Below are 13,945 nucleotides of genomic sequence, written 5' to 3'. Positions count from 1 at the left end.
GTACAATTATTACACAGCTATAGTGACTCATGAATGAAGTTAAAAGCTTTTATATACAATTGTATATGTCATATAAATTATTTTCAAACGTTACTAACACTTTCATGAGACACAACTATGATGATTATATTGATCAAATTTGAAACCAATCCGAAAATGCATGTAAAAGTTGTAGAAGTTTTATATATATATATATATATTATATATATAAAAGTTTTTTTATCGTAAGTATTTCGTGAGCTACTTTACATGCTAAAATGATGATTTATGTAACATGTTTGATTTTCAGCTAATAATACCATTAAATAATATACCGTTGCTAAGAAATAATAAATATTATCTGAACTAAGCTAAAACAAATTATGCACATTATATAATATATAATATAATAAATGAAATAAGTAATTATTTACATCTTTATTTTATTTACATCTGTAAGTTTAGAACAGATTTTTATAAATTGCAATACATTTGTTATAATATGTATTTAACGAAAATAAATACAAAATATTCAGCCAAAGAAGTATTCAAAAATAATTTCTTTGAGCTGTATTACATTCATATTTAACCATAAAATAATATTATATATAAAATGATTAATAAATACACTTAAGTTAATGATTTACAATTTAATTGCATATTTAAAGTAATATAACAGTCACAAATTGTATAGTAGAGATACTAACATATAATATTTTTACAAATGATTTTATAAATATACACTTTTAATACTTAACGTCAATATTAAGTACATTACCTGTATTATACACTATTTGATTACAAAATTATAAAATAATTGCATTTAAAAATTATATGTTTGAATAAATATATATAATATTTAAAATAATGTGTTTCTTAAGCTAGAATTTAACAAATAAAGTTAAATATTGAAATATAGTTACTTAAATACTATAATTATCACAGAATTACTGCAAGATAATAATTTTTTTAACATAAATTCATCGAAAGTGACAAAATTTATTCATAACAATATAATAGTTACATCCTAAAATATTCATATAAAGAGAAAACAGAAATTTGAACAATGTGTAATTAAATCGACTAAGTAGAAAAAATAATTTATCAAAATAAATACTTTAAAATCATTAAAATAACGTCTTAAATCTTATTTTATTATAAAGATAACTTATATTCAATCATAAAATTTTAATTTTTCGTATATTAAACAACATATAAAGCTTAGAAGTAATATATGCTTTATATACAACAATATAAATATTGTTTTCAATAAAGATATTTTTGCAGAAATCAAAATACAATAACAATGAAAAAGAAGCATTTTAAATTAATATTTTTAACAAACATATTTGATAAAATTATACAATATTACAATGTAACAAATATATAATATTTAAAAGATTCAAGCATTATTCTTTTAGGGACTAAACATACATAATTGTATAGTAAGAAAGTAAAGATTTATTATAATTAAATTAAAACTTGAATATTCCGTTATAAGACATAGATTATAAGAACATATCAATGTTTAAACGTGATGTGTACATCAAAAATTTTTGCGTTTTAATTTTTTTACATACTCAGATATGTAAGATATGTACAGACAACTATAAATGTACAGTTCATTCCACTATAATATATGTAACATATAATATATTTTCATAATAGACTCAAATTTTTCCCTATATATGATTCTGTGATCATGTCCCAAAATATTTTAATTTAGCATATTGTAATAAACACAACAAAAAATTCTTTAATCATAAAAATTTAATATAAAATTTTAAATACAAGATCTTAGAAACATAACATTTTACAAAATAAAACATAATAAGTAGAACTTACATTTAATCATAGAGATAAAATACAAAAATTTTAATCTAATCGAATAGTTAAATATCCTGACTAAGTAAACAAATATTATACAACGAAATCAAGACTTTTATGTTCTACATAATACTTAAGTGTAAACAAATTATTCTTCCAACATCTCATATTAATGTGAATTAATTAAAAAATTTTATTTTACTTTTTTATTTTAAAAAAACTGACACTAAATTTAATAAATTTGTTATAGTGGAGAAAACTGTTTTTGTTTTCGTTTTGTTTGAAAAAAATCAGATTTTTAAAATAAAAAAAATCTAACTAGCAATTGTCATTAATACACATTAGAAAAATACCTCAATGTTTTGTAACAAAAGGATTGGCCAGCAACCCATCCTGGAAATTAAATTTATTGTAACATACAATGATAAAATGTCAAGATATCACAACATACAATGTGACAAAATTATTAGTCCACTATAATACACTATTAATTTTGGTTTAATGTAGTCCAATATTATTCATTTCCAAAGATAAATATCAATTAATGCATATCTTCAGTTTAATAGAAATACAGGAAATGACACAGGAAATAACATCAGTTTTACAGTCTTATCAAAACATTTTAGATTATCATTGTATATTGTATATTATAGTCAGTTTTATTTTTATCACGTAACTGATTATTAAATCACATGTATTCACTCTTATACACATCTTATACATATACATTAATACGAACAAACGTTCTTCATTGATTTTAAGCTAGACAATCTATCTGGTAGGCTCAAATAATTTATCATTCAATATCCATTAATATCTTACATTTATTATATTACTTTACTGTATTTTCTCATTCCTTTAAAAGTTGCCTATGAAATTCGTCAGAACATTTACGATGAGAAGAACAAAAAGCATTGGTAAAAAATTTATATTCAATTCTCTGTTTTCATACTAGGTAACAACCACTGCTATAAAACCAAACATATATTGCAATAATTTGACTAGCATACTATAATCTATCATGTACGTTTTATATCTATATATGCAACAAATATGTATATATAGATATTACATAATATTTATATATTATATACATAATATATTAATATTAATATATAATTAATAATTATATATTAAATATAAATAATAAATTACATAATAATTCCATTATATTATCTATTAATTAATATATTATATATGAATATATATAACTAATTGTGTGTGTGTGTGTGTGTGTGTGGGCGCGCGCGCGTGCGCGCAAAATTATTAACAACCTCATATATACATCACGTTTTAACACGTGTATTATCGCATATCATAAATACACATGTATGTATCCAGAATATTCATTCCACCAATCTTTTCTTTATTTGTTTCATTAATGAAAATGCTAAACACTGACTACTATTGCCATTATTTATCGCCTTGTACTCGCTCATAGTAAAAATCAGTATATTTCATGTAAGTGCATCTTATATAACTGAATGTTATCTTAATGATTATTGAATAGCTTGAATAGATTTGAATAACTATTCAATAGCTTGAATAATGACTATTGAATAGCTAAAGGCAATTACTAGCATAAATATGATAGACAAGATAATATACAAAACAAGTAAACTCAGGAAATTTTTGCCCATAACATATTATAATAAATGTGTTATTCAAGTTTTCTCTTTATAAAACTTAAAAGTCAATGTAACATATTAAATTCGTATAGTAAGGATCCAAAAGTTCTAGTATGACATACCTTTCTCTCTTTAAGTTAAATATAGATGCTATGAAAACATAATTCAACTGTGTAAAATTTCACTTCTAATAATATGAAAAGTAATAATTAATAAAATTATTATTATGACTTATTCGAACTACAACATTTGGAACAATCAAAACAACTGGTATGCTATCTCTTTGATGACCAAGATGCACGAGTAGCACTGCCTGGGCCACTTCCAATTATTCGATTTTGAAGTTCTGTTATTGTTTCTTGCAAGGCTCTTTTCTCTTTCAGAAGCAGCTGTATGTCTTCTTGTGCTGCACTTAAATGAGATTTGATTACAGTAGATTCTTCTTTTATACGTATTAATTTCGCATTTTCTTCTGATATTTTCTCCAAAGCATTGAGACGACGTCGAAGCTGTTCATTATCCAATTTCAACTGTTTACTGGACTGTCTTAAAATATTTAGTTCCATTTCATGATTTATATTCTCGACTATTTGAGTATCACTGCTTGTGAGTGTTACAAGGGAATTACTCCTGCTCAACAAATTTACTAGAAACAAAATGTTTAAGTTAGATTAATAATAGAGAAATGTATAGGGAAATATTTTATAGTGATCTATAAAATACACAAAAAAGTTGTGCTTCTAATAAAAAATTACTTTTAACGAATTAGGAAATTAAATATTTTTTATTGAACATAGATGGTGAGTAAACAATATATATTTACTATCTAAACTATTTGTGAACAATAAGCAGCGTTATAAAACAATGTTTTGTACCTTATATGCAGCATGTCCAAAAAGGACATGTTGGGGCAAAAATGTTAGGACAAAACATATACTACATGTTAACGAGATCAAGTAGATCAAAAAATTTATATAACCTTATGTCCGAAAATGCTTTATTAAAGAGTTATAAGCATCAAAAAATGGTTATTAATTGCTTTGACAGTTGTAATACATGTTTGAAATTGCTTCTGTAAGAATATCAAGGATGCAAATCATTCATCGAACTAATGATTGTTGAACTCTTTCGAATATTCCTACTATCGTAGAAATAGTAGTAAATATATTTGTGTCTTTCTGCAATTCTGTATAATGAATCTTAAGAACTACTTTCTCAGAAATCTTTGAACACTCATAAGTCTTCAATAAAATACTTTTGGTCATAAGTTTACATAAACTTTTCATAACTTTTCATAAGTTTTGTCCCAACCTTTCTGGACATTCTATATGTTATTCATTCATGCTAATTTATAAATTGCATTAAAAATTTTAATAAGCATACGTGATAATAAGCAGAAATTATTTTCTTTTGATTTGAGAAAAAATAAAACATGCCTTTGCATAATTAAATGCAAATCTAAAATTCTATTTATTCAATGTCCTATTAAACAATATTATTAAAGCAGTAAATGCTACTACTATTTTTCTAATTGTTTTGTATAAATGCTCACATTAGAAAGGCCGTCTGAATGCACAGAATTATACAATGTATAACATTAATTTTAAAAAAGTAAACAAATCTTTAAATAAAAGAATTTATCACTTACATGTATTTCGAAAACCTACTATATTATAAACTTACTGTACAATACTATATTATACACTATATATCTTTCTTGTATGAAAATAATAAGTGGCAAATAACAAAACTTCATTGTACATTGTTACCTACCAACTGGTTCGATATGAAAAACTCCATTTGCATCTCGTACTATCTTAAGCTTTGCAATATTCAGATCTATAGGAATTGGTCCTGGCGAAGTTATATTATTCGGTGGACGATCTTCATTTAAACGCAATGATATACTCTCCAGATATATCTGTAATAAAATAAAAATGTTATGTAATTAAGAATAAAGTTAAAAGAAATAATACAATAAAATTTAACATACCTGCAATGGTATCGGCCTAGGTATAATTTCATCTTCAGTTAAGTCTGTAAGACCACTTATTGAACTCATAGACAAGGCCATAGATACATTAGTAACTTTAACTTCTAATTTATCTTCAAACAAATCCAAAACACTTTGTTTGTTATGTACATCTATAGTAGTATCTACCTCTTCCTCAGCTGTATTATCTTGATTCTGATTTAAGTGCATATTTTTATTCCTTATAGCTCGACTTGCTTGAGACAATTTCCAAGAATCTGACTTGCATTTTAAATCATGATCCAAACGTAGTTTAATACATGATCTACAGTTAGAATCTGAAGGTAATTCGACCCAACCTCGTGATCGTGCACTGAATTTTGTCTAATAAACAAAAAATATTAAAAAATATATGTATAACATTTAACCTATATCATAATTATAATTTCTACTATGTAATAGAATTACAATTCTTTTATTTTGTAATAAATTCATAAAAATTTTAAACTAAGCTATAAATGTGAAATTATGGAAAATAAACTATAAAATCGTTGAAGACTAAATTATCATTTGCATATATTAGATAATAAGAACAAATCCTTAATATTAGCTTCTTTATAAGCATACTCTATATATATTTCCATAATATGTAATTAAACATTTAAATACAAAAGTTGCATATTGTTAACTTTTTCTTATTAATATGTGATAAGTTAAAAAATTTTAACATAAAAAGCTACGAAAACTTGTTTCATAAACAAAGCTACTTTCATTTCCGTATAATTCATATAAAATACACATAATCTGCAATCGCATTTGAAAGCTTTTCAAATACATTCCAGCTAAGCATTATTTCATACCATGCTACATGAACTTATTACACTTTGAGTACATATACATATTATGAAAATAAAAACTAAAAAGCTTTAAACCCTTCACATAAAAGTAAAAGTGTGTACTTTTGAAATGCTTACATAATTCGTTTGTATATACAAATAAAAAATAACAATAAAATATTAACTGCTAATTATGCAACTTAATAATGTAATAATAAACTTGTATGTAATTGTCACATACTCTACAAATTTATCATTTGCATATCAATAATCACTTATCAATAAGGATTTACAAATTATCACCTAAATCGTCAAATATTTTCCTTTAGTTATTATATACTAGTTATATTTTAGTTATTATATACTAATCTAAAAAGCTAATCTATACATTCACAATAATCTTTTTTAACTGATCAATAGGATAAATATTTATATATATGCAATTTGTACAGCATAGTGACATAATTAATTCAAAAGAACTAGACATGCAATAAAATGTACATAGTACAAGGCATTTAATACGAAATATATGAGTACTTTGCCAATACCTTTCTCTTGACCTGCCACAAGTGCCACATAAAAACATTCACAAGAGAAGGAGAGACGCAGGAGAAGCATGCAAAAAAGTTAAAGACAAACATTGTATAAATATACATATGTAATAAAAAATGTTTATAATGTATGTGATATAAAGCTAGAAATAAAATCAAAAGAGTTTCGTGGCACACGAAATATGTAACTAGGAATAAAATATTAGTCATGAATACATTCCAAGTTTATACAAAAAACTTAAATATTATTTGAATAAGATACTGCATTACTATTTTAATGTAATCAAATTTCATACTCGAAACATCTTAACAAATTTTAACATAAGTTTCAGAGCAATATGTCCTCTATAAATGGTTAAATTTGTATTGATTAGAAATATATTAAATCTGTACACAATAAAAAGCACTTCATATAGTATATAAAAAAAGTTTAAACTTTCTAATGAAATTATTGTATGAAAGAAACACTAAAGAATAATATATTTTTGATTGCAGCAATATTAAAAAAACCTTAGTATTTAGATCTATTTAATAGATTTAAAATAGCATATTGTATGTAATCAGCAAACAGGAAATTTATCATTTAGATGAATAGAAGATAATATTACCTGAAATTCATCCCATGGGATAGATGAACATTCATCATTACCAATATTTGAAATTTGAACTTTAATTGATGATGCATATCCAAGAGATTGTTGAATAAATTCAACTTTAGATAATTTAAATGTTGCCATAGATACCTAAAAAGGATTATATCTAATCAGGATATTAAAGTTTTCAATTGTATTACATTATTATATTATGTAACATAGACTTACAATATCCTTTCGTTTACACACACTATCCATAGATTTTTCACTCTGAGTATCAGGAGTTTCTTCAACTACTTCACTAGCTTCTTCTACTGCTGTTATTCTAATTGAATTATCAACAGAAAACATTGTATCTAATTTTTCTTGATCTTGAAGATTAATTAAAACGTAGTTCTCACTGTCAGAACTAACATCACTTCTTATAGATACAGTATCACTGCTACCATCTTCTGGAGAAGCCTTCAAAGCTGAATCAATTGATGTCATCAAATTACTTAATCCTTTTTTCATAGAAGAGAGACCAACGTTGAAATTATTAGGAATGAATGGTGTATTTGAAGACGAATCTCCTTTACTATGCTTATTTGTAGCATCAGCATTATATCTTAAAGTAGGCAATGATTTCTCTTCTTCTACAGTAATGCACCTTTTATCAGGTGCTACATTTCTTATCTGCATATTATTTTCGTGTTTATTGGTACCATTTTGTTTAAAAGTCACAACAGTTTGAGGTATACTAGAATGTATAAAATCCATTGACAACATTGATGATACGTCACTTTGTGGCGTTATTGTTTCATTATTTATATTAATCTTTTTACTACTGCTCTCAACTCGTTCTGTACTTTGCCATGGAATAGACGAACCTGGAATGTCGTCTGCTATGCTAGATGAATCTGGCATAACGGATTCCAAATCACCTCCAGAATTTTCTTTACCAGGGGTATGCGACGGCATGACAAATGTTACTTCTACTTGTGGTATCAATGCACCAATAACAAGTGAACTACCACAATCAACCTTTAATATTTTATTAGAATCAATATTTAGATACGTTGCCATTTCCGATAAAACTTCCGATAACCTTAACAAAAACAAATATTGATAATGATTTATCTGGACGCTAACTAAATTGCTTATGTATGCAAGACCATGAATGTCAGCAGTAGATTTATTTTCTGATGAATCTTTCTCTGACGATTTCATAGACATGTAACACCATAGAGTTAAAGGAAATGCATCAAGGAACGGCACAGGTCGGTTTTGTCCGACCGCACGAGCACCAAGAAAATCTCCCCAAACAGGTTCCAAATTACAACACCATATGTCTTTAGCTTCAGTCCATAAAAGCTCCCGGTGTAATTGACGAACTAATTCGTTTACAGAATTACTGCTAAAATTAGGTGGTGGATATCGAATATTATCAGTGCCTATAATAAATAAATGAATGTGAAATATATGTATCATACTTTATAATAATAATGTGAAAAATATACTTGTGTACGAAACTTTTACCTGCGCAATGTGCCAAAAATTTATCTGTAAGAATATGAAAATCATTCGATCTATTTGGAAAGTCTGTAGCAAAAAACATCTGTCCCATTTGAAAAGCATTTACACACTGTGCTAAATCTGCTCTTGAAGATCTTTCTGCGGATCGAACATTTGTTATTGACGCTCTCGACGTCTGTATGTGCAAAGACTTTGGCCTATCCTTCTGATTAGGATAATCTTGTTGGCTTTCAAAAACTACCTGAAGATAATAAGTATATTGGGGGTACAGTAGTACAAGACTTTAACCTATAATACAAATGTCTTAGTACTTGCCCTTGGAAGTATAGCTTCGATTTTCACATCAAAATACATTAAATTAGTGGAAGTATATGTTGATTGTTTATCCTTATTCATTAGAGAATGATATAAATTTAATGCAAATGAATTAAACCATAAGCAGGAACAGACATCAAAATTTACTTGGATAGGATTCAGTTGTACATAAAATTTTGGTGGTGGCACTAAACAATTATAAAATGGATGAAGTTGTAGATTAATTTAAAATTTGTTAACATGATAATTATATGTTTACTTACATGGAAATGTAATATCTCCAGGATAATAATAATATGTAAATTCAGCATGAACAATTGTAACATCTTCTGGAAGACAAAATTTGTCTCTGTCACCTAAGCAACATAAAAATATTTCAATAAAGTGTAATAGAAATGTAAATATATTCTCCAATAACATACATGCGTTATGAATATACTCCATACAACAATAAATATTCATATGATGTTATCTGTTACATATTACAAAATGCAAACCACAATGATTGCATGAAGTATAACCATTTATATGTATCTACACAACATAGTCCCTAGGATCTGTAAGATAAATACAACAAATTTTTTTATTGGAAGCCTTCTTAAAAGACGCGAAAAATTATATGCTTCTTTATAAATGATTGAAATTTCAATTACTTAACAGAATTATAATTTTCTATATTTTTATAATTGAAAAGCAGTAGATAATGTTAAATAGAATAACGTTCCATTTGAAATACTCGGAAAGTATATTACATAATTTATTACTTATTTTTTGAATATTTGTAATGTTTTTTACATACTTCGTTTTTAATTTTCTTCTTAGAAACTATAAAATAAATATATAAAAGATTATTGAATATTACTCACAACTGCAATAGAACTGATACGTATCTTTTAAAAGAAGAACATAAAAAAGATATTTAAAAATTTTGATTAAAATATTTGCTTTAGAAAAGCAAATTATACTATGATTATCTTTTAAATATATTATAATTACGCTTCAGATTAATTATACATATATTAATTAATATATGTATAATATTTATATATATATAATAATAATAATATTCATATATTTAGAACTGCTGTTAAAAACGTTTTGTACTAAGTTGTAAATTAATGCTCAATAATATGATACATATAAGATATAACAACATAACACATGAAGCAACAAAACTTCTCAAACATGAAGCTATGTTTAATTGGTACTTATGATGCGATATTAATATGAATATACTATTACTGTTTGTAATCTGTACCTGTTGCATGTTTCTTCCTTGTTTGAGCTGTGCAATTATTAAACGAAATAATTATTGATATTATATGGAAGCTTTATATAAAGGATCATTTTAAAAAAATAAACCTAGTAAATAAATTAATTTGATCATCGTAAAACTTACACATACCCATAACAAATTCTTTTGGTACAGGGTTACGAGACGTTGTAGTTACTTTGTACAAGGTAAAATCATCTATCCTTATTATAATGCATGTCGTCATTAATTTAGCCAGCTGTTCCAAAATGTAATTTTTCACTGGATTACCACTAGGATGTTGCGATTTTTTTTTGTCATCAACAGTTATGTTTATATTTTGAGATTGATTACCCTTTTCCGAATTGTCTCCTAAACCTTTTGTGTTATTAACTAAATGAGAATAAGAAACGATATTTTATTAATATTAAAAAGACATGTTTGTGATTGACTGTTTACTTTTTAAAGACAAACCTGTAATGTTTCCTTGACTCCTAGTTAAAGGAGAATGCTGTGTTCTGCCAGAATCTATGAGATCCATAAACTGACTTCGAAAAGAACTTAAGGATTGCTGTAACCATTGGCTGTGAGGTGTAGCATTTTCTTTATATTTAGCCCAATGTTTTCTATCAGCCATTGCTAAGTGATATGGATAATAATCAACTTGAAATCTAACTAATGAAATTTGCAGTGCACCACCATCCTTTAAGTCGGGATGGGAAGATCTACCATCTAGGTAGAAAATAAATAATATTACAACATTGTTGTTAAAAAAACAATAAAAAATTTGAATTTACTTACTACCAGCATCATCACATAAATGTAAATCAATTCTTTGACAAAGAAAATGATATGAAGTTTCTACAACATCATATCTGGTAAAAATTTTAGAGATAGCAGTATTATATTGATTTTTTGTTCTTGATTGTTGAGATATTTGTGCTTGATACTCTGGCAATACCTAAAACCATGAAAATATACTTATCATATGATTGAAACTTTCTATTTTTTTTCCTAATTTTGCACTTACAGACCTCTAATTTTCTAGCTGCTTTAGTTTTACGCTCTAATACTGTAGCTTTTTCTATCAAGCCACCTAAAGAGTCAATAAAATGAAGTGCTGCTTTCAACTGTGAATCTGTTAAAACCCATAAGAGATCATCTAATATAAGAATCAGTCTTGATCCCATAACAAAACAATCTAAAATACAAATTCATATGTTATATCATTCTATCGTACTTAGAAAACAAAAGAATGGGAAATATATTTGTTACTTATTAAAATATTTTTAACCTGATATTCTTTTTTTAATAGTAATCCGACACCTTGCTTGATTCGTAAGTAAACGTAATGGCGTAAGGTTCTTATCTTTAGTACTTTGTGCCTCTATTCTAACTGTCTGCCATTCTAATTCTTTAAAAATAAGTAACTGTCCACGATCAGGATCTTTCACTCTAGTAGTCCTTAGATCACACCGTTGCCATGTTGCAGATTTCGATTCCACAATAATGCGATTCATCTACAACAAAATAATAATTTCATAATAGCTTCTAATAGATATGAAGGCAGATTTCATTAATAAATAAACCAATAACACTATGTACCTGAACTGAAGCAATGAATGCAGGACTTTTGAATGTAACTGATACAGTATTAACAGTCACTGTTATACCATCGATTACTTTATGTATAAAAGAATATTTTGCAGGACCAGTATATGAAGAAAGCCCTTGCGGAGAAGATAAATCTCTTAAATCTTCACATGTTTCTACTTCTATATGAACTTCGTCTAAACTCTATAAATATCAAGATCTAATCAAAATTTTATTATAACATAATATTAATAATTCTATTGTATTATGGAAAAGTATATCGACAAATAATTAAAAAAATGAATATATAAAAATGTACATAATTAATATGTATAAATAGACAGTTGTTATTTACCAAAAAAATAGGAACACTTCTTAATTTGGTCCATTGTATACGAAATGAAACTTTATTGCACCAAGCATTTGTTAATCTAAGCCATGACGGCAATTCTAACAAATCAGTTAAAACTATTTCATCAAGTTCTAAGTTTGTCAGTTCGCCTTCACCTTTAAATGCACTTAAATTTATTTTATCAGCAGATAAGTTCTTGGTAAACCTATAAATTTAAATAAATACACATAAACATCATATTGTGAATAAGAGACAATGGCATATTTCTTTTTTACAATAGATTTATCTCCTGTAAATTTATATATAACATATTGAAATCTGTTCATAATGCAGACATAAGATAACATTTTTATTTATATTGTAATTTTAAATAATTATCTGAGACTTGTCATGTTAACAATTACGTTAATAATTGTGGATAAACACGAAAAAATACTACTAATAATTTAACGATAATAATAATAACGGTAATTAACAAAATAAATAAAATTGTCCACAATTATAATTTGCTTGTTCTACTTAATTAAGGGTGGTACAATTTTTAATTATACTGTGTAATTAATAATGAAATTTATTTAACAGCTTAGCGTGTAAATACCTTGATAAATGTTTCAATAGTTGCTTTTTTATTAATGACACCATTTTTTATTATTCTCAATTGATTTCTACGATGCCAAATATGCGTTTCAACATGGTTAATTTGACACTATACATTTACACCGAGCCACGATTATAGACACGGTCCGTCCATACATGCCACGATTGTCGACGACTTTCGACTCAAGTAGTCAGTAAGTAGACTACACTGCTAAATTTCTAGTTTCTTTCTTTAACTTTTTTCTTTAATGTCTTCCTCTCTCAAAGTTTCTAACTTTCGATTCTAAGATCAACAAAATATACCTAGTTACGTTCTTAATTTTTATATTACCGGAAAAATATTACTTTAACAAATAGAGTATCGGCCTGTTCTTAATACAATAAAATTGATCTATTTTTTAACATATTTATTTAACGTTCAAGATGTTGTTTCAAGCATTATTTCATTTACATGCATCTGTGCATTACAGAATTAGCGTACAAATAAGGTTTATCTTTTCGTGATTTTCCGAATTATATCTTTAAGTGCAATATACAGGGTGTCCCAATAAACATGGTACAATCGAAAAAAGTGATTAATTCTGCTCTTGAAAAAATAAATAAAAAATGTAAAATAAAATTTTTTGATGTGACGCTTCGCTTTCAATAAAATCAAATGTAAAAATTTGTTTAATATATGTAAATTTGTTTAATTACCGACAGTATGAGTAAACAATCAGTAGAAAGTTATTCTATATACGAAAATAAATAAAAAATGTAGAATAAAATTTTTCCGTTTCAGGAAAATAGAATTTGAACTTTGAATCGATCAAAAGCTTTTAATTTATTTGTAATCCAAGAGAAAAATAAAATTTGAAACTTTGAACGTATTCAGTTAAAAATTGGTTTAGTACACGCGTACCAGATAAATTTTCAAATGTTATTTTTTTGGAAAC

The 13,945-nt window shown here is 25.9% G+C and overlaps 1 protein-coding gene across 5 annotated transcripts; it reads right to left on the bottom strand.

Moving 5' to 3' along the window:
* Positions 1-3,637: 3,637 nt before the first annotated feature.
* LOC117211834 (UHRF1-binding protein 1) lies at positions 3,638-13,236 on the bottom strand. Of its 5 annotated transcripts, XM_033456084.1 has the most exons (19): positions 13,012-13,236; positions 12,417-12,618; positions 12,074-12,265; positions 11,763-11,988; positions 11,503-11,669; positions 11,270-11,429; positions 10,943-11,200; positions 10,622-10,861; positions 10,475-10,501; positions 9,480-9,572; positions 9,217-9,404; positions 8,905-9,142; positions 7,615-8,819; positions 7,402-7,536; positions 6,791-6,802; positions 5,428-5,790; positions 5,208-5,355; positions 4,987-5,000; positions 3,950-4,080 (listed from the first exon to the last, which is right to left on the bottom strand). In XM_033456084.1, the coding sequence occupies exons 1-19, from the start codon at positions 13,053-13,055 to the stop codon at positions 4,078-4,080; spliced, it is 3,915 nt and encodes a 1,304-aa protein (XP_033311975.1). In that variant the 5' UTR covers positions 13,056-13,236; the 3' UTR covers positions 3,950-4,077. The 5 variants fall into 5 exon arrangements, with proteins under 5 accessions (XP_033311972.1, XP_033311973.1, XP_033311974.1 ...); XM_033456081.1 differs by lacking the exon at positions 4,987-5,000 and having other exon boundaries at positions 3,638-4,080; XM_033456082.1 differs by lacking the exons at positions 4,987-5,000; positions 6,791-6,802 and having other exon boundaries at positions 3,638-4,080.
* Between the last annotated feature and the right edge of the window lie 709 nt (positions 13,237-13,945).

The sequence above is a fragment of the Bombus bifarius genome, unplaced genomic scaffold (assembly GCF_011952205.1).
Source record: "Bombus bifarius isolate JDL3187 unplaced genomic scaffold, Bbif_JDL3187 scf7180000008247, whole genome shotgun sequence".
NCBI lineage: Eukaryota > Metazoa > Arthropoda > Insecta > Hymenoptera > Apidae > Bombus > Bombus bifarius.
Note: the sequence above shows the minus strand (reverse complement) of the source record. Positions and strands in the feature narration are given on the sequence as shown.